Source organism: Sciurus carolinensis, chromosome 17 (assembly GCF_902686445.1).
Source record: "Sciurus carolinensis chromosome 17, mSciCar1.2, whole genome shotgun sequence".
Classification (NCBI taxonomy): domain Eukaryota; kingdom Metazoa; phylum Chordata; class Mammalia; order Rodentia; family Sciuridae; genus Sciurus; species Sciurus carolinensis.
In genome coordinates this window covers 53,200,450-53,223,142 of record NC_062229.1, presented here as the reverse complement: position 1 = coordinate 53,223,142, position 22,693 = coordinate 53,200,450, and the positions used below count along the sequence as shown (strand labels likewise).

General features: G+C 34.1%; 1 protein-coding gene across 6 annotated transcripts in view; it reads right to left on the bottom strand.

Annotated features, from left to right (window-relative positions):
* Positions 1–22,693, bottom strand: part of Erc2 (ELKS/RAB6-interacting/CAST family member 2) — a 978,194-nt gene that overhangs the window by 456,329 nt on the left and 499,172 nt on the right. For 3 of the 6 annotated variants that reach the window (XM_047532409.1, XM_047532410.1, XM_047532412.1), the window contains 4 exons: positions 18,233–18,373; positions 15,285–15,425; positions 11,247–11,282; positions 1,456–1,649 (listed from right to left, as the gene is read on the bottom strand). In XM_047532409.1, coding sequence (XP_047388365.1) covers positions 1,456–1,649; positions 11,247–11,282; positions 15,285–15,425; positions 18,233–18,373 — 512 coding nt within the window. The remainder of the gene's footprint in view (positions 1–1,455; positions 1,650–11,246; positions 11,283–15,284; positions 15,426–18,232; positions 18,374–22,693) is intronic. The other 3 variants (XM_047532413.1, XM_047532411.1, XM_047532414.1) reach the window with 1 other exon arrangement.

Sequence of the window (22,693 nt, the reverse complement as noted above, 5' to 3'; positions counted from 1 at the left end):
TGTTTTAGAAAAACTGTGGCACTGAAATGTAATTTCAAAGTAGTCATGTAGATAGATACATCTAAAATCAACAGTGTTATTAGCTTATTAAGAATCAGGAGGCTGGTAGAACATTCTCACATTTTAAAATTAAAATGGGATCCTTAAGTTTAATTTGTATGGTGGTCAGTGTGAAAGAGATTCTTGCCTTCATTGCTAAGATTGATCACACTGAACCAAAATTATCTGATTATCATTAAACTTAGGCTAAAAGTATCGAAAGAAATTATTAATCAATTTAATGTTTGAAAAAGTTGTTGAGATTTTATTGCAAATAACATATTCATTTAGTACAGAGCCACTTAGTACTGAGAATTTGTTTTGGCATTCATCTGTTAATAATGATATATGCATCATTACATCCTCTTACATGGGGACTAGGTTGTTAGAGATTCAATTCTAACAAGATTCAAGGCCACACAGTTAGCATAAAGCAGACACAAAATTTGAATCCAGGTCTTTTTTTTTTTTTTTGCTAAAGTCTATCATCTTTCTGCAAGGCCATAGAGAGCTACTTTGCATATGTCTTGAAGTCTTTTAGGGCCTCACAAGTGTCTTGATCAGACCTGGCAAACATTAACTGATTTATTCTAACTTTGCTGATCTCTTCCATATGGACTGAATCTAGGAAAGACAAATTCTGCCTTATTGCTGAACCAATGAGAAATCCTTAGAGGTTAAGGAGTTACATAAGATTATTCAGAAAGTTCTTCCCATATACGAAATATAGGAAAAAGCATTGATAGCAAGCTTATTTTTAGAGACCCTACTACACATAAATATAAAATGGATATGATTTATCTGAAAATCTAAATACTCTGGAACCCTGATATGACCCTCCTTGTTTTTAGACAGAATTTGCTATCATGTAGGCCCTACTCAAGCATATTTATTTTCCAAGTGCTATAAGATCCCCTCAAAAGATAAATCTCAAGGATGAAATTGTTGTAATGTGCCAAAAGACATCCAAAAGATTATCAGCTCCGTTCCCTTCCTCCTATCTTGAATGAAGAATTCCCAACTGTATTCTTCCATATTCTTTTGCTCAAGACAAACCATATACCACAAATGTTCATCTTCAATGGGAAAGTACAGAGATTTCAGGTAGTCACCTTTTTATGTACATTGCTAGCACAAATGCTAGATCACAGACATCACTCAAGAAAGACAATCCCTATTTCTTTAAACACTAAAGAAGTTCATAGTTCTTCAAAAGATAAGCCAATTACTGTCTTGGTATCCCACAGAAACAACATCATCTCTTATAATCCTATATCCCTCATATATATATAACTTGTTTCTAACTTTAATCTGAGCATCCAAATGTACCTTCTAATTCTAACCACAACCTGAAACGGACAACCAAGTCATCAGAGCTCACTCAGCACTGACAGCTCACATGACTGTAAAACTTACCTCTCAAGTTCTGCGATCTTCTTGTCCTTGTCATTCTTTTCATTTTCCACCTCTTTGAGGATCTCCAGCAACCGGTCCACTTCGGCCTGGGCCTTGCCACATTCATCACGGTAGTAAGATGCCTCTTTATCAAGCTGTTTTAGTCGGTCTGCAAACTCAGGGTTCATCCTGGAGTCATCTTCAATATTATGTGCCTTCAACATTACATTTTTAAAGAATGTAGTTAAGACAACAATTTAAAACAAGAGACAGTGTAGTCACCAATGGCCCAGAAATTAACTTTGGAGAGAAAATAACCAACAAGAGTTATGGGTATTCTGTCCATGAGAAAGCAAAATGGAAATATCATACATTTCAGTAGCTTAGAAAATGTCGATTTAAAATTATGTTATAATTTCATATAGGGAGTTCCTGTCTTTATTGATATTTTAGTCCAATGGTGCTACTTTTGGCTTTTCTCTCCACTAAAAAGTGGGGCATAGGTGGGGTTATAGATCCTGATGCCTTCATTACTGATCATTTGGCAAGTGGAACCAAGAAAATTCAATTCCTCGCAGTGAAGAAGTGATTCAGACCAAACACTTCCACTTCCAGTGCAGAGAACTGAAACAGAAAAATATTAAATTGTTTTTCAAGATCAATCAAGGGCCTCTATAGAGCCAGGTAACATAGAAGAGCACTTCATCTTACTGAGAAATTTCAACAGAAGATGTAGTTTGGAAGGAGGACTCAGAAGTGAGAGAAGAGCTTTCCAGTCAACAGTCATACCCATAAATTCTTGTTCCTTGAATAAATTTAACCTAAACATGAAGAAGATGAACTAATTTATGAACAAGCACATAGACAAGAATCTGCAAACACATGCATGAGTGGGTGGCAGCTTTACACACAAGAACAGACAGGCAACAACAGAGCAACAACACTGCAGAATAATTTGCAGCCAAAGTAATTGCAGTCTTCTGTGTGTGAATGCATTATGGCTTTTTTTTTTCCCAAAATAAACTTTTGGCTGAAATATTCCCAGACGGATGGAAATAACACTGCACTGCAATATTTTGCCTACCCCTTGTTTCCCATTATTCCTAATTGACTTCTTCAAAGAGCAGGCAGGGAAAAAACAAGTAGTTTAACAACAGTGCACATTGAACATAGAAAGTTCAGAGGAGTCATATCTGTATGGATCTCCAAAATCCACATGTGAAGTAATAAAATATTAATTTATTAAGATTTCAGTTGTTCTGCTGTCTTGGTATGGTAGAGCAGATGTTCATTGGACTTTACTACACATTTTCTTTTGTTGAATTTCAGGGAAAAAACAAGGCAAGCAAGGTACAACTACTGTGGGGTCCAATGAATCATGCATGTTAGAAAAATTAATACTAATACTACTGTTAGAGGGTTGACAGTCTTTGCAATGATTTAGTAGAAAAAATTCAAAAATTAGTATAAATAAAATAAATTTCGTATTTATGACAAAATAATCATTTTTAAAATAATAATTTTGCATGTAACATATTATTTAAGCATGAGGATAAAAGGGGAATAATTTGCTTCCATGTTCTTTCATCTAAGATTTCCTTATTTAAGAAATAAGTTCAACTTCACAGAACTTGGGGAAAAAATATCAATTCAATATTCTATCAGGTACCAATTAACTCCTTTTTACCAACATATCTCAGAAGACATTTATTTTTATTTAGTACTCACTCAGGATTTCATTAAAATAGATTATTAAACTTTTTCATTATAATTAAAACAGTCTACAAGAGAAATCTGAACTAATATGCCTTTAGGATTTTATTCATCAAATAATTTTATTTTAAGCTGAAGTAATAAATATTCAGATTCTCTAATCTTCATTTTCAAAATATACTCTATTTTTAAATAAAGTAACTACTCCACATACCTACTTCTATTTGTGATAAGAATCAACTCATTAATTCTGTGACAGAAAAACATTAAAAAAAGTTTTTAAATAGCTAAGAAGTAAAATCTTCACATTAACCTCTTTCATTTTTATCCTATATTACAGCAACTAAAAACCTCCAGACATTTCTAAAACTATCCAAACCAATGACATTGAGATCTTTAAAAAGCATTAATAAACTGAGTAATGAGCAAGCAGAAACATTCAAAACAAATGAATAAACATATTTTGATTGCCTGTTTCTGTCTAGAGTAAAAATTTCTTTTCCAACTCTGATTTTTAAAGGTTCACAATGAGCTAGTAGTTAATAGCTGTGGTTTATCTAGGCTGTCTTTATTCTTATGATTATTATTATTAATTTTAATAAGTGGGTAAAGGATTACTAGTTGAGACCCAGATTCTAAATCTAGCACCATGTCTCATGTCTATGGCAAATAAATTATTCTTTCTAAGGACAGTGAAAAACTACAAAATGATGAAAATGGGGGAGATATTGTTCATTTGCATTTTTAGCATGATTATTATTTTATAATAGCACATCCCAGAAACAGGGCTTGTTATTCAGCTAAGTTAATAGGTTTATTTAATTTTTATCATCTAGATACTATGGGCTTCTTTAAAAAGTTTCTGTGGTAGGTTTGCAAAGAAAGCACAGCCTGCCAGCTGATAGTGCAGGTGTGTAAGCACAGGCCTTTTGTCAGATCCTTGAGGAGGACAACCCCCATGCCAGTTCTCAACCCTGAGTGGAATTAGATGGGTTCACAGTCTTTTCAACTCGTATGTAGCTATGGTTAAAGGATTCATGGCATGTTGAGAGGTACAGAAAGTTTGGGGGCGGGATTTGCTACACTAGACTATACCACTCCTGATTTCATGTGATGTTGAAGTTAAGTCATATTATTAAATTAAAGTCCATAGCCAAGTTTGCAGCTGGTGTGGTGACTGTTAGATAATACTTGCAGGTGCTAATGATTTTTTCCTTTTATGATGAATAGACAAGCCTCAATAATACCTGTGAGTTAAATATTCTCCCTGTCTCCATTGTCATGTTAATATCTACTGATTCCAGGCCTCCCCCTCCAAAAATTAAGTCAAATTATCTTCAATCTTGGTGCTAGATTCTTGGAAGAACTTTTAGATAAAGGTGTAAATAGATAACATTTAAAAATGTTTATGTTAAAAGAAAGTTTTGAAAAAGAGCCATATAAGACATGAAAATAACAGCAGCTTCTTGGGTCACATGAAGACAATGACAGAGCTTCCCTTGATTGGGAAGGCTGGTGGAGTCCTCGGTCCATCCTAAATATTGTAAGCAGACACCTCCAGAGAATCTATAACAGTTAGTATAGATAATCAGCTCTACATAATGTGAATCACAACTTTTCAGAGGATAGGCTGAATTTTTTAAGATGGGTGTATTATACTGAGATTCACAGACACAGGAGTGACACTATACTGAAAAATAAATAAATAAAGGAGGAAACTGAGTTTATAAAACCAATTCTATGTTCAAAATTCTAAGGCCAGAACAATTTCTAAAAATGGAGGGAAGGAAGAACTTTATTTATATTTAGGTAATATTCTTATTTTTTCAAATGATAATCAGAGTTCTTTAACCTGGACTGGTTGACTCTGATGAGGATCAAAGTAGATTTAGCCTAACATAACCTAGATACTGTGGGGGGTGGGGGCGTTATGGCTTATTTCAATAAATCATTTGCATAAGAAATTCCTACCATGGCATAATTTGGACCTATGCAAGATTTAAATTGAGAATGCCCAGTAATTATTTCCCCTTAAGGATCTGTTGGTTTGAATTTAGCTCTCCCACATGGGAAGTGCTTGCCCATTCCATTATTCTAAGGCACACCAACTTTGTCCTCTCTTGATAATCCACATTGGTGTGGATTTTCTTTTTTCGGAATTTATTTATCATTAACGTCCAAGAACATGGTCCTTTCAAGAAAATTCCCCTGGTCATGAAAACCAAAGAATTATCAATAAGCATGCTTTTCTTAATGTTCAGAATTAAATTTGCTGACTAAACAAATCAGTTGAAAGGCAAATTAAGGTATCTAGTTCTGCCTCAAAATATTTCTTGAAACTTACAGAGCAACTCTCTAAGCATTGTTATAAAAAATTGGGAACCAGCATTACAGAAAAATTCTGTATTGCATATTAGATCAGTAATATTTTTGGGTCCCCAGATTATGTCTCTTGTATTTCCATATGTAAGGAAATTTCCCCACAAATGGGAATAATCAAAACAAAGTTTTGTCTCACTGATATGGGCAAGTCTCAGCATTTTGATGTGAATGACTTTGAAAGCCTGGATCAAGAAAAAAGAGGAATCTAGTCATGGGATGAACAGCATATGACAATACCTAACAGTTATTTTAATTAAAGAAATTAGAACTGTTTCAGGAAAAAGAAAAAAGAAAAATTTCAGATTAATACTATATCTAAATCAAACTAAAGAAGTAAAAGCAGCTAAAAAGCTGGGGGTTGATAGATATCAAAATCACACATCCCAAGTTTATTTGCACTTTATCTTAAAAAGGTTGGTCACTGATTATTTTTAGTAAAATACTAGTTCATCATTCCAGATGCCTAGGAAGGAAAGCATTAACTTTGGTCCAAAAACCTGCTGTGAAACAAGGCAGGGAATATTCAATTATAATATTATATAACACTCTTCCTTTGAAATGAGTCTTAACATTTTTAATAAAAAAAATCATTTCCCTCAAAATAAGCAAATGATTAGTCATGAACATAAAATACAAGCGGAATATTAACTAATGAATCTGTTGATTTTTCATCCCTGCTGCTTCTGGGTTTTAGCAATAACTTGATAAATTCATGCACTATAAAAATATGATTTTCAATTCTGGTACTATGTTGGTTTAGAGTTTGTTGACAGCGCTTTAACATTCCTTTCATATCTTAACAGCAGAACAGGGTATATAAACTATTAAACATTATATTCAATTTCAATCTTCTAAAAAAGTACCAATCTTCACTTAATTCTAAGTTATGAACAAAATGTTACCTTATTAAAATAAAGTTTCTAAGGGGGAATATAGAATTAAAACGATATAAAATTTAAATTTCATTTCAAATACAATAAATCAGTATCAGGCATAATAAATGAGCCTAAATAATACATTTTGAAACTAATAATGAAATACATTGAAATCTTGTACTTCCTGGCTTTATAGGAAATTATAAATTCAAGCTAACTACACCCAGCATATTTACAACTTGCATGTTAAGACAACCATACCAAATAGAAATTTCTTTTTCATAGGTGGAACACATAAGATACATATAAATAAATATAAAACAAATACTCCAAAAAATTTTTCTGATGTCAAACACACACAAAAAATAACCAACTATATGCTTTAAGCACAAGGTAAGACTCCTCAAACAAAATATAATTATTAATGTTGTTCCTGTTAACTATGTAATTTCCTAAAATTAGCAATGTCAAAGAATCAAGGTTCTTTTTTTAATACTTTTTTAGATGTTGATAGACCTTTATTTTTATCCATTTATTTATATTCGGTGCTGAGAATCAAACCCAGTGCCTCACAGAAGCCAGGCAAGTGCTCTATCACTAAACCACAACCCCAGCCGCCCAAGGTTCTTTTTTGAAGTCCTATGTTTTGTTTCAGAACATCCAGTGTGTGTTTACATGTGTGCCTGTGTTTGCATGTGCTATATGTATGCACTGAGTTATCTATTAAATAGCTATAATTTTCCACTGGGTCAGGGGATATTGGTGTAAGAGTAAATCAAATAGTTTTCAGAAAGGAGCTAAAGATATCATAAAAAGAAAGTACTAAGCCTAAACAATGACTGTGAAAGGATTTGTAATTCAGCCCAGCATGCTCCTGGGATCACATAGGCCTATGATGACACATAATTCAGGAAGACCTCTCTAAACATTAACAAGACTTTTTCTCTTTCTCTGGAATGAAAAAATGCTTGATTTTTTTTTTCTTGTAAATTCTTATGTAAAATGTGAGCCCTGCAAAAGGTAAGTTCAAAGATGGGATTTCAAATGGCTAAGTGGAGAGCAGAGAGGAGTCTCCTGTATTAGGAACATCAGACAGGCCTCAAGTATACCCTGGTCAGTAGCAAGGTTGCCACCAATGTCTTACAGCTTATACAAAGCGCTAACTTGATGGGCCTAGGAGGTCTAAAGATTTACTTAAAATTTTAGGAAAGACTTCTGGATACCATCTCTGAGCACAATACTAGTAGGGCTTCAGCAAAGAAGGTATTTGAGCCTGACGAAAAAAAAAAAAAAACAAAAAACATATTATTTGTCTAGAATTAAGAACTAAAGGAAGAAAAAGGACTCAACTGAAGATAACCTGCACAGTGTTTCACAATGACAAGACAAAACTACTCCAGGAGCAGAGACTAGTAGTTAAGCTGCAGAAAGGTTATTATTATAAGAAATAGGATACAAAGGCAAAATTTTAGGTTCCTAAGAAATAGCATCAGATTATCACTTATTATAATGGAGTGACTAGAGTAAAGGAGAAAAAAAGTAAATGGTTTATTTCTATTCTATGAAAAAAAAAATACTTGTAGGAGGACTTCAAAGTTTAATCCTTGTTTACTCTGATTAAGTATAGACTGACAGACACAGAATTGACTGTAAAATTACCTTATGTAGCAAAACAATGAATATAATTCACCAAAAATGTAAGGGTAGCCATGGTCAAAGTAAACATACAAAAATAAAAGAAATTTCCTTGATACCAATAACTGGTTATAAAATAAAAGAAAGATAGCAAATAGCAACTTAAAAATTATAAATGTAGAAATGTTTCAGACTATCTAAAAAGAAATCAGTCCTATAACAGTAACATGTCAAAACTTTACTGTGAAAAATCACTGAAATAAATAAAAATTGTATCAAGTTTATGAATGGAAAAATAATACTGGAAATACATCAATCATAAAATCACTGTATAGAATAAATGTAATTTAGATTAAAGCACCAGTTGTGTTTTTTAATTGATAAAGTGATCCTGAAATTCACCTGGAATGATAGAAAATTACAAGACCAGAACCTTAAAACAAAAATGAAGCTTAATAAAAAAGACTAAATGAAAAATAGAAAGAAATAAGGTAGAATTTGTTTCACTAGCTGTTTAAAAATATCATAAAGCCACAATAATTAAAATTTTAAAAAACAGCTCAGAAACTAAGCCATTTATCCACATGAGAGCTCAGTATACAATGAAGTAGTATCAAGATCGTGGATAAAAAATTATTTGATAAAAAGTGGTAGGATATTAGCCAATAATTCAGAAAAATATAGTTAGAACCTTACCTCTCATCTCATGAATCAAAATAAATTAATAAGGGATACAGGGGTTAAATTTGTGTAAAATGTAACAATGCAAAAAATTTAGGTGAGTTAAATTGGAAAATGACTTCAAAGAATAAAGGCAATGAGAAAATCCTAAAGAGAAACACGGGTCTAGAACCTAAAAATAGTGTGCTTTGGCAGAATTTCTCTGAAATGCAATACAGAGGAACTATTGGGAGTTTTTTTAAAATGATGGCCCAGAAATTTATTCTATGGGAAAACAAAGTGCGGAGAAATTAATAAAATTTTCTTCAGAGCATTATTTATACTACTAGCAAACAAACAAAAAACAATGTGAGTGGGGGAGAAATGACCAACATTAATATAAACAGTGTGGAACAGTATACGACCTTTGTAAGGACATTTTGGAAAAAGAGTTAATGATATGAGAAATTTCTAATTATATGCAGCTTTCTAAAATAGGATATAAAATGGAATAAGCACTTTAACACAACTTCATAAAAAGAAATCAAATATTAGGTAAGACAAAGAAAGGAAAAAGGAGAAAGGAGAGGGAAGGGAAAAAGGAAGGAATATAAAAAGAAAGAAGAAAGAAGCAAGAAAAGAGGATAAAGAACAGAAGAGAACAGTAACAACAAAAAAATGCCTGGGTCGGGAGCAACCCAAATGTTCCTAGTGATTATCTCTATGCAGTGAGACATCCTGTTATTTTTTATTTTTTCCTATATCCTTCTACATTTTTGCAAATTCTCTACTGCGGCCATATATTATTTTTATAACTAGGGAAAACATAGTCATTTTTTAAAAGACTATTAAGGAGAGAAAATCCATCATGCTCTATTCCTATCAGTCCAAAAAAGAATTGGACCCTGAGAATATCTGTAGGCAAGGGGAGTTAAAATAATGAGAGTTGGCTATATTCCAATATGCTAAACCAATGGGCTAGCTTAATTAACTTGGGGGTGGGGAGTCAGTCAATGATTTTGAATTAGTCACTGAAAAGACTGAAAAGTTTCCTTACGCATACTGGAGAAGATCACTGGGCTGAAGCGAAGGAGAAGCTGATGATGTTGTATTATCGATATTTCTAAAAATGGTCTACAAGTTAACTGAGTTATGTCTTTGAACCTACCTATCCTAACAGGGATATGAACTCCTGCTACGACTGTGGTAACTCTTCACTGTTGCAGGAACAAAGCAATCCCCATTTGTCCTTCATACCTCTTAAGTTTTCTTCCTGTCCCTAGCTAGTAGATATGAAACAATTTCAGCAGGATTGCTTCATACCCTTTTAAAACAAACTTAAAAACAAAACAAAACAACAGAAAAAAAGAACATGCATTTGTCCCAGGGTATGTTTTCAAGCTTGAAGATTCTCCAATCTTTATTTGTCTTTCTTCACCTCTACTGTTTTGAGCCTTCCATTCAAGTGTTAAGGGAAAGGAAACTTGGATTGATTGTTTTTGATTGCCATGCTAAAATTCATACTTGGGAAATAGTTATTAAAGATGCTCCAAGAGGGCTACAGTGCAAAAATAAAATTGGTTGTAAAGAATGAAGGGTAGAGGATGAATCTAGTTAAGTACATCCCTATATCTTGCACATCAAGCTAAATGTATCCTGGAGCAGGGCTTAACAAAAAGTTGTTGGCTAACTTGTTTCCTTTATAGATGCTATTACTTTTTTTTCCCCCATGTTGGACATTTATAAATAGGAGATAATTAGAATGCAAGATAGCTCAGATCATATTTGCCAAATGATAAATCTAGCCACCTTTAGAAACATTTCTCCCAGTAAGCCAAATTAAGACCAAAAAAAAAAAAAAAAACCCTTTTTTAGAAAAAAAAAATAAACAAACTGCTTCATATAAATATACACATCATTAGGATAAAAAAATAGTGATGGCATCTGGACCATGTTACAAATTTTTTTACTAGTCACCTGTTTTTTACTCCACTAAAGTATAATGAGAATTGCTATTATCTGTTATTACGACACTATATTATGGTTTATCCTCAATCAAATGACATGTTTTAAAAACATGTCTTACAAAACCCACAATAATGTTAGGCATTTACTAATCTCCAAGAGATTTTTATTGTTAAACCTAAGCTTAGTTTAATGTCTATCTCATGAATACAACATACACTGAACTATTTGCTATTTTACAAACGCTAATTCTTTTCGCATAGATTAGGCTGTGTCCAAAGGATCTGAGGATGAATTCCATGATATAAATCTTTAGCTGACTTCTGTTTTTCTATAGTCCTAGATCTGAAGTTAAGAAGAAGCTAGTATCAGAGCTAGGAATATTTCCTTGAGTTCTTAATTTTTTAATATTCAAAAGAAATGACAACAGCTTCTGCACAGGTCATTTCTTTTGACAGAATGGAAATAAGAAGGGACTAATAAATATTTTTGAAGCCTCCCCAGTATGGCACTTTGTGACATGTGTTCAGTGGATCCTCATGCTTTGATATGTTACAGCGGGAACTTTCAGAAATGACTTACTGGGTTGTACATCTGATTGAACAACTGCTCAGCTTGCTACATTGCAAAGTTGGGGAGGCATTGAAGCACAGACAGGGAAAGAAGGAAAGATCCAGAAAAACAACATTAGCTCAACAAATCCAGTGCATTCGCACAGACGAACTGATCGTTAAAAAAGAAGAAATTTCAGTTTCTAAACATTCCACAGTGAAAGTGAGAGGCTCTAGGGAAATACAAATGTTGACTTTGGCTCCGATAAAAGAATAGCTGGAATAAGAAATTTAAGGTTTGTATTACTTTTCCTTTCTCAAGTTAAATAACCCATGAAATAAAGAAAGCTGTCCACTTTTGATGATACATGAAGTGCTGGCCTCCAGCAATGAATCAGAAGAAGTACTTTTGGCCAAGCCCACAATTTATTACCTGAACTTCAAAGATGGTAATAATAAAAGATTAATTAAATCTTATCATTGAATTTATAGCTCTTCTTTTATACCAACACAAGCTTGAATTTTCTATTCAGTCTAACTCCCTAAAAATATAGATTAGCAAATGGCAGGTTAGTAAAAACAAAATATCAGTAAACAAAACAATATCAGATTAACTTAAATGGTAAAAGAAAAAAATTAAGTCAGTAGGAAATGAAAGAGAACTACAATACAGTATTATCCATTGCCTATTACCAGTTTCTACTGTTAGTTTAGAATTAAATAAATAATTTTCAAAGATATCCTATTGTGTTCCAAGTACTTTAGAACCTGTAATGGTCTCCTGTCAATTTTGTGCAGAGATTTAAAAGTTTTTGGATTTAAATGTACTGAATATTATTTTTAAAAGGATCCTCACGTGATATTTCTTAAATACCTGCACCAATAATTTCAGGCTTGACATCAAGGTTCAGAAGGTAAAATATTATGGAAACTGTTACTTTGCTTTAAACTGAGACATACATTTATGAGCCAGATTCCTGTTACTTCAACTTGAATAAAGTAAATAATGATTTTATCATGGTTTAAGAAAACCCTCTCCTCAAGTATGATATTAATTAGAAGATTACTGAGGAACTTAAATCATAACATTTTGAATTACTATTACTTCTGAACTGATCTAGTCATACACATCAATTGCCTTCTACATCATGAACCTCAAATACTCTAACAAAACAATATGATCCATGCATTAATAATCAGGATATTTTCAATATGTGGTATCTACAATTGATTAATGCACTGAATTATACAGCACACTCATAACTGGTAGTTGTTCATTATTTGGATGGCATTGTTTAATAAGTCTTACCAATAACAGTAAGGATATCCCCACACATAAACATCTAACTATGACATTTTTAAGAGGTGGGATGGAATGCCTAAAAGGTAATTCCTTTTCTGCCTGTAGTCATTTTTTATCACTTAGGATTTGAAGATATCTTAAATCTGCACAGTATAATAAAGTGTTAAAAGTAACAATGTGTGTGAATGTTCTGCCCAAACTTTTATGTAAAAACTCAATGTTAAGCATTAGTCATAAGATGAAAATCAATTAAAATCTCCTTTTGGATATCATTGTCATTGGTAGACTAGGTGTCTGTTCAAATAAACACATCTATGATCTTGCATAAATTTTAAGGCAAAAAATACCTGGATGCTCACAAATCTTGAGCAAAATTTCACTGAGCATTCACTGTGTATTTATGACATAATAAAACTATTATGTTTTCAGTTTTCATTTAGTCAACCTTTATATTTTATTCACAAGTCACAAACTCTTTTACTTAAAAGGAGGCCCAGACACTCCTTAAGCTTTTTTAGCTGCTTATTTTTCCACAAGTAAATGATGTGTTTATATGCATATTTACATACTGTTGGCTTACATTTTCAAATATTTCATGTAGATCTCAATTCTTTTTAAGGTGATTGGTACTTGAGGTTTTTATGGAACTATTTATTAGCAGAATTAAAGACTACTGAAAAAAATATTTTAAACTTTTGAATGTAGTTAATGCTAAAGAGCCAAAAACAACAAAACAGCATCCACAGTTAGAAATAAAAATATTTAAATTATCATTACCTTACTTAAACTCACTGTACTATGCACTTAGGAGACAGTATAAGCAAAGATTATGTAAATACTTAGAAATAAGTTAGCCTTTCATAAATTAAATAGTTTCTTTACAGTAAGACAACCTTATTTGTCATTTCACTTCTGGTGATATTGCAGAATGTTAAAATGCTGTCAGGTATAATGATAAAATATTTACAGGATTTGGTCTGTGAATTCCAGTAAATTTGTCTACCTGAGAGTACAAAGAAAATACTATAAGTGATCTCTCGGGCAAACCACAGCTATGCTGAAGAAACTATACTGAATTGCATAGATGTTGATTTATTAAACTAAGTCATGTACAGGAAACTATAAGCATCAATATGTGAACCTTCCTTTTAATTACTAGGGAATTTCAAACTCTAGAGATGACTTACACTAAAAATGAGGGTGTAGTGCATGGATCCGCAGAAAGTATAAACAGGGTGGCCTGACCTCTATGACAGCTCATCAGAGTTGATTGACGGTGTCTTTCAGGCTCAGGTCTGTTTGAGGTCCTCTTTCTTCCACACTCAACACAGTACAAGTGAGGTAAGATCATGAAGAGGACCACGTCTAGTAAATTTCTCTCTCATAAAGTTACTTTTCAAGACTTATGGTCACAATATCGTTTTGTTAAGTAAAATGTATGTTTCATAGATCTATTTCCTAATATGCATATGCATATATACCATATTGAGGGACAATTTTATAATGTGTTAAGAATGTATATAATAATCCCAAAGCATAAACAGCCAAATCAAACTCCACTTAAATACCCTCATATGGGTACTTTAACTCTTTTATTTACTGTTCAGGATTTCTCTTTAACTAAATATTGCTTGCAATAAGGTAGATGGTGAGTGAAACATTTTGCAATATAGATATTTTTCTTTCCATTTTGTTACAAAGAGATTCAATCTGTATATTTATCTCTTTTCTGTATTAGTAAGCAGACTTTCTTAGTGTGAAATTTCTAATGACAATTTCCTAAAATGTCCTGTAAAATGAGCATAACTAGTCACATTTCAGTTATACAGTACCATAAAAATAGTATATTAAATTTTAAAATATTCAGAATAATTCCTCCACTAGTATGGGATTCCATCATATCCCTGCCATCCAAGTCATTTGTCTTTCTAACTGCAGCTAATAAATTCCCATTTCAGTGTGCTATGAATTATACCATCAAATTTTATTATATGCTTTATTTTAATGTTTATATTCTTATCTCTTTTGAATAAGTTTATAAGTTTTCAAAGGGAAACGAAATGCTTAAACTCATAACATTATGAGTTTTATGTGAATGATGAGTGCAGACGTACCAAACAACACAGGGAAAAAGTCAAAGGAACCATGCATGACTGGAAATGCACTCCACAAGAATGTCCAGGTCAGAGAAAGCATGTGAATGCCACAATGGAAAGACCCTGCTTTCCTTTACACAGTCTTCTATACACAACAAGCTTTCTTAGACAGTAAGGCCATATAGGTCAAAGATAAATAGTCATTCTAGAGATATGCTGGGACTTGACTATATTGGTGAATTTCTAGAATTTTAATGTTGCTAGGAAAAATCTGCGAAGTTCTAATACAAAAATTAACCTACTTCTAAAAGTAGTACTAGTTCTTCAATGTATAATGGGGCCCCTGGATTCTTTAGTTTGTTGCAAACATTTCCATTTATCTTTTTTGATAGTTGAGATTTGCCCAGAGAATAATGGTTTTTTTTTTTTTTATATTTTTCATTTCTTCTACTATTTTCATCTATTTTTCAAGTTTTCTTGAGACAGGAAACTTAAGATAATTTTTCAGGTTCACAGACAGATTTGATGTAGACTTCTTAGGAATAAAGAATAATTCTTTTATCAGTAGACAGCAAAAGATAAGGAGTTTATTTCTTTTGAAAAATGTCTTTCTTTCCCATTCTATAAATTCTTTTGAAAATGAGGATTTTTTTTCTTAGACCTCACTTACCTTTTTTAACTGTGCTTCTAGTTTGCTACATTCCTCTTTCTTTTGTTCGATGGCTATTTCTAGAGATTTTAATTTGGAATCCCTTTTCAGTCCTGCAGAAGCTAATGAAGATGCATGTTCTTTGAGGTCAATTAAACTAGACTGAAAGAAAAAGAATGCTGGTAAGTAAAACACCACAATTTCTCCTAGTGATGTCTTCAATTTGAATACACTGATTCTATACTTAGCAATAAAGTATGCATTAGACAGAAAGGGTAAAGACAGTCTTACCAAGGTAACAATAGTCAGCTCTGGCCAAGAAATTAAATTTGGCCAGCTTACAGAACCAAGCAGGATCTAATTGCAGTAGAATTAAATGTGACCAAATGGTATGGTCAGTGAATGCACTTTTCATGTCTCAAAGTTGTGCTAATGATAGAAGTCCCAGGGAGATCTTAACCTGCCATAGCAAAACAGACACCCTGGACATTGTTTACATTTATTGCTGTGAGACTGTGAAGATTCTGAGACAAATATAAAAGAAAATGCTGACTTCAATGCTCCCCCTGAAGGGCAAATCAAATACTTTAAAAATCCTATTAAAAATTATTATTATTATTTTTGAGGAGTACCGGGAATTGAACCCAGGGGTGCTTAACCACTGAGCCACATCCCCAGCCCTTTTTATTTGTTTATTTCTTAAATTTTGATTCAGGGTCTTGTTAAGTTACTTAGGGCCTCGCTAGGTTGCTGATGTTGGTCTTCAACTGGCATTCCTGAGTTGCTGGGATTACTACAGGTGTGTGCCACCATACCCAGCCCTATTAAATTTTTATCAAATTCCATTTCTTTAACAGAAAAAAATGACCACTGTTTTTCAAACATATTCTGGAGAATCAAAATTAAAAATATTTTAAATTTTAGAGTAAAGTAGTCTTCATATTCTAGTTCTTTGTAATTTAGATTCAACAGATAGAATGAATCTCCCTAACTCAGTCATGGGGTTACCCATATAGTTCCAGCCATCAACCACATCCAGAAAGAACTTCCCTGAACAGGTCTGAACTTCAACAACTAAAGATATAAATATTTGCATGTACCTCTAAACATAACTTTACTACTTACAAGGGCAATGTTCACTATCAAATATGAAATGGGTAGCAACATTTAACTATGGGACTAAAATATCCAGGTTTCACCCCAAATCAGGCAGTGTGCATTTCTTACCTTTCTGCAGCACCTTGGAAGTTACTATGCACACAGAAATCTTTCTGAAAAAGTAACACCTTATGCTAGGCTGCTTCATGGGCACTAGAATGACCCTGAGGATGAAAGGCCTCACCACCCAGTGAGATGCTCCTAATCACTCTGTGAAGGACAGCTTAGCCATTCTCATGTTTCAAGTGAGGCAGCTAGGGCTCACATTAACTATGTGTCTTGTTGAAGGTCACCCAGCTATTAAAGGAAGATACAAATCTCAAACACAGGTCTGCAACTCTGATTTCATATACTTACCATATCACTTCCACTGAAATAACAAGACCTTATAATCTAGTCATTTTGTCATAGTGAAGACATATTATCACCCCATCTAAATTATAAGATCCTTCCTAACTGAAAATCTATGTTATTATTCTTTATAAGTTTTAAAATGTGAGTTTTGATGCTCGTTTTAGTCAATTTGGCAAGGCTGTACTCCCCAGTTATTAATCCGGGTGTTGCTGTATTTCGTAGACATATAGAAATATAACACTTCTAATCAGTGAGCAATGTGACACAAGGACAAAACTTCTGTGCCTTCTTCCTGTCATACATGAACTATAGTAACTACAGGACCCCTAGCTGGATTAGTGGTAAAATAGTAGGGAGAAGACTTAAATTCTTAATTTTCATGTCAAAGAAATAATCTCTTCTCCCAAACAGAGTGGACACAAATTTTAGGAATTTTGCTTCTGGGTTTCCTCAAACCTCCTTCAACTTGTCAAAATTTTTCCTTCTTAGCCTGCATTCCCAATTTATACAGGATTTTAATTTGTATAACATTACCAACACCCAAGGATGAGGTACTCTTGTGAAGTAGGGAAATACACAACTATGCAGTGAAAGCAGGGTGAAAGAGTCTAAGCAGCTGTAAAGGAGATGCACACTTCTTACAGACAAAAACAGGTATAAAGGGGTCAGTTGTAGACAATGACATGTATCTCAAGAGTTGTGAAGACTGAAAAAAATAATGTATATGACTATTTCTCATTCATCTCCACTAAATTATCCTCAAGAAAACTGAAGGAGTTATAGGTATCTACTGGAGTATGGGAGGAGAACCCAAAGCATCCTCTCCAGAATCCCTAAGCAAGAAATTTCTTTAAAGTATATTGTCTTACTTTAAAAACACAGGTGGCATTTATCTTCTATATTCATGTTTACTGTAGCATAAAAATACTGTTTTAAATTGTTTACTACAATATAAAAATAAGATTCCAGAGAAGCAACCATATTACCTACATCTTTGTGTCCAGCATGGTGCTACATCTCCTAAACTAGGATACTGAGTTGACCATTTGAGAGCACAGATGAATATAAAGCTATGAACACAAGCATTAGCACATAGCAGACCCTCAATAGAGTGGAATTGTTATTTATTATTGATATTCTCATCCTCATATATGCTCAGTGAAAAGGATCAAGGAACTTTGAAAAAATTATAGAATACACTAAACCACACAAAGGTGGTACAAAGTCTCAAGGAGCTGACTGTAAATACTTAGCAGAACCGAGAAGATATCCAGAGGGCATCACTGATGAAGGAAGTTACAGAAAACAGTTTCCTTAGAATTCATACAGCTTTACAAGAGAAAGGTTACCATGTTCCCTAAGCCTTCCTACAGTCCCTTCCACCAAGCTTCTTGCAGCTTCAATGAAAATGGGTTTATGAGGACTATCAATGTGGTTCATTGTTTCTCCAGGCTCACCTCTTTTTCTGTGAGTTCAGCTTGTAAAGCATTGACCTTTTCTTTCAGGTCCTTGTTCTCTTTGCGGAAGGATTCTATCTCTTCTAGTCTTTCCCGATCATCTCTCTCCCTCTGTTCTTTCAAACGCTCTATTATTCTCTCCTGTCACACAGTCATGAAAAAAGAAGAGGTGAGAATCCAGTAAGCACATGCCAAAGCAATCAACACACACAAGAAACACAAACTTGGGTTTGTGGAAAGAGGTTGTACATGCTGGCATCTGCAAAAGACAACCAATACAGCTTTTGACTTGTTTTTATAACAGCATTACGGGGTTGGGTGGGGTTCAAACTCCGAGGCTACACCTGGTTCATGGTGGTATCTGGATAAAGTTAAAGCAGTTCTAAAAGAGAGATATTCAAGCACCAAGATTTGAGACTTGCTGAAGACTTGTACAGCCACAGGGAAGAAACAACCAACCACTTGATGGGTCTCCAGTTTGGCATCAAAGAACCTTCTCTGGTTTCTAGACTCTTCTTTGACTAGACAGGGGACTGAAGTGAGGCAAGATTAGACCTCCAGGACTTAAAGCTGGACTTGAAATGAGAACTCAAGACAAAATAAAGAATAAGTCCATCATGTATGTGATTTTTCTAATGTACCTAGAAATGTTTACTTATGTGTTGTTTTCAATAACTTCTTGGTGACCAGTAAAAATTTCAAAACACTGGTTTAGTTTGAGCACAATTCAGAGTATTCCTTCACTGAGGGCTTACTATATGCTATGATGTGCTGTTCTCATCAGTCCTCATCACAACTTTGAAAGCAGAGTCAGTACTACTGGAGACAGAATGGAGTTAGGGAAACCCAGAGCCCAGAGGGACCAGACTCATTCCAGGTGACCCAGCTAACAGAAGACCCAATCTGACCTCCAGGGCTCTCTAATACTTAACCAGGCTCATGAGACCACATCACCACAAATATATGCCCGGAAACATTCAAGGAGCATGAAGGTCTGTCTGAATTTGCAATTCATACTGAAATGAAAATGCTACTCTGGTAGATGTTTTCCATAAATGTGGAATCTGACTAATATCAAAGAAAGACCCTTTTGGGGGAAAAAAAATCAGAGAAGTTCCATCTGGATACAGATTGATTTAAATTTCTGAAATAAGTTTCAAACTATTCAACACTCATCTGAAGTTCTTTTTAAATGACCATGTTAAAAAACATTAGCACAACAACTACCCTAAGGATCCTGATGTTATCTTTTATATTCTTGTAAGTATACAGCACAAGGCAAGGCCAGATACACAAGACAACTGTAAAACAGGGTTTAGTGGAAGAGTAGGTTAGTTTGAATACAGCTTGTAATTTATGATCCCCTAAGGAAGCAGCTGAAGTATCCCAATGACAATTTATATATTTAATGCTTCTGAAGGGGAAGAAAAGTACCATTACTGTTTTACAATTATTTAAAACACTATAACTAAAATATATTATTATAACAATGGGGGTAGAAGCATAAAAAAATGAGACTATGATTTGTCTGTATTTATTGCTTCATGATTTCAGTTACAGCCCCATATTACTCCACCTATGACAATGCAGAGTGGACGATTATGTGATCTGCAAAAGAAGAAAATGACCACAGTGCACAGTACATCTCTCAAGGACTTTGAATGGAGCCCTTTCTACCTTTTGCCTCTACTACAACCAGTTACCTGGCCACCAGGCCCTCTCCCATCACTTCCATCACACGGCTGCTGGAGTGACATTTCTAAAGCTCCAAACTGACAGGGTCACTTCACTGTTTGAAAATCTTTCAGGATTCCTTCTGGTCAGATCACATGACATTTATTACCACTTGGCACCCTTCACATGTTCATCCTCCCAGTCTAGCCTTCTAGAGGGCAGTCTCTGACATTTTCTATCCCAGGACCAAACTTTCTGGCATAAAAAACACACTTAGAGAGGCAGGTGGAAGGAAGGAGACTCAAAGTAGAATCATTTTGGCTTCAAAGGAAGGCTCATAAAATTACATATTTGTGTTAACACGCAGAAGGTGTCAGAGTAATTTGGAAAGTAGTTAATTTGTTCTTAATACTGGTACTATTGACTGGGCATTGATGACAAAAAAATCAGCAAGCACTATAATGTTCATAAATATTATTGATGATTCAATAGTACAAAATATTTCTCTGTCAATCACAAAACTAATTTAACTGTCAGCCACATGGGGCCAGATGTCAAAAACATGTGTTAAAAAGCCAGGATCTAGTTGATTAACAACTAACTTGCAGAAATTCCAATGTGTTCTTGCTTTAGCCTTATTTGCACTGGCAAGTGTTCCTTGAGCACTCATCTGGCACAGCCCAGGTCTAATCTATTTGTGCTTTATCACTGAGTGGGAACGGCACTGCAGGGGCCTCTAGCTCTGCTATCTGGCTTTCTCAACTGCTTATCTGCTAGGTGGTTAAGGCAAAGCTTGGAGAGACCAGCCTTATAAATACAGTGGGATCTGTCTTCTGAGCTTCTGTGTGTCAATCCCAGAATTAAGTCATACTCAATCTTATTTTTGTGAGGCTGGGGATTGAAGTAGGCCTGTGCATGGTAGACAAGCGCTCTTCCATTGAGTTACATTCCCAGACTGAGACACACTCAGCCTTAACTGTTACTCTCTCAACAGTTTAATAAGTTTCTGGAAACTAAAACAAGGAACAAAATCCCCAGGATGCCATAATCCAAGGGAAATGGTGAACAGTTTCTGATGAGTTCTATCTACCAGACAAAAGACAGCAAATAATTAAGTGTACATATGAAGCCATAAGATTTTACTAACCATTTTATCTTTCACCCTAAACCTTGTTCCAGAGGATCTATTCAATTAAGTGGGGAAAAAAGTGGAATTTGTAAGGAGAAAACCATTTAAATGTATATTGTAAAGTTGTTATAAGTACACTATCACTTGTGAGCTAGGTGGCCTCAGATGGTTGTTCCAAGAGAGGCAACAGTCTCAACCAAGGGCCAACTTAGGGTGAAAGTGGCTTCTGGGAATTTGGGGTTGAGAAGCAGCATGTGTCACAATTGACAAATGATACCCAGGCCCAGGAATAGGGAATGATACTCGCATGTCTACAATATTTCTGGTCAAATCGTTTCACTTCATTGAACCTATTTCCCATCTTTAAGATAGAAAAGCTTGAATTTAGTGTTTTCTAGAAGTTGTGGTATTCCAACCACTTGTATTGGAATTTCTAGGCATGCTTAAAAATCACAGGTTCCTGGGCTCAAGGTAGAGTAACTGAATCAAAACATTTAGGAAATGGGAATCAGGAGACTATAAGTAAAAAACTACTTAGGTCATAAGATTGTTTGGATACATAACAAAGTTTGATAATCACTGGAATACTTGAACTTTTATTGCTCGTCCTATCATAAACAAACTTGCCAGGGCATATTCAATGGTTTTGTGCTTTTGAAATGTACTAGCATCTTTTGAAAATTCCCTCCAATTAACTGCCCTGTATCACTGTTATTATTCATTACTGTGTAAAAAACTACAAATCATATGCAAATAACATTTGGAACTAAATATCTTACAGACCAAAGTTGGCCCACAGAATAATTTGGTGAGCTCGAGCATCGTAATATTTTTAAAATCTAAACTCAAATGTTTTGAAACAGGTCAGAAACTATGTAGCTTGCCATAGTTCCACCAGCCTTTCTGAATCCCATAAAGCCCACTTCCCTCATTTTTGTTCCCTGCCTGATCCTTTTAGACATCTACATTCTCAACTCTTCATCCAATTTGGATATAATGTGCCTGAGATTGCAGATTAGCAAACTAAATACTTCTTGTCAAGGAAGTTCCAGAACAGTATGACACTTGGGAATTAAGTAATTCAAATGTGCAGTTTGAAGAAGAAATTCTAAGAGGCTCCCAGGGGAAAAGACTTGCCCCAGGTAATATACTCGCACACTATAAGGATAGTCTGGTGCAGCCAGCCTCCCACAGACCTCACTCAGATTTCCTTCCAGAACATCCCTCAGCCACAAAGGAAATATTTAAATAAAAAGTAAGTTTCAGATTTGGGAATTGCTTTAGGACCTAAACTAGAATAAATCAAACCTTAATAGGTTCAATGGGTGGAGGTGGGAGGATAAAATACTGCCAAGAATCAACAACATGGAAAATTACAGGGTATATGTTTACTTTCATAAATTTTAAGAAAGAAACCAAGACATAAGAATGAACTGACATCATATCACCCAAAAATGCATACATAATCTTAATATTTTTGAACCAACATCTCTCTCCCCAACTGCCACTTTCCAATTTTACAAGCAAAATTAGTACAAAAATCTGTGGAAATAAATTCTTGAATATTGAAAGAAGAATATCTTTTCCTGAAAAGCTATCATATTCAATATTTTTATGTCTTCAAATAAAATATTTTAATTATTATGGTTTAATATATT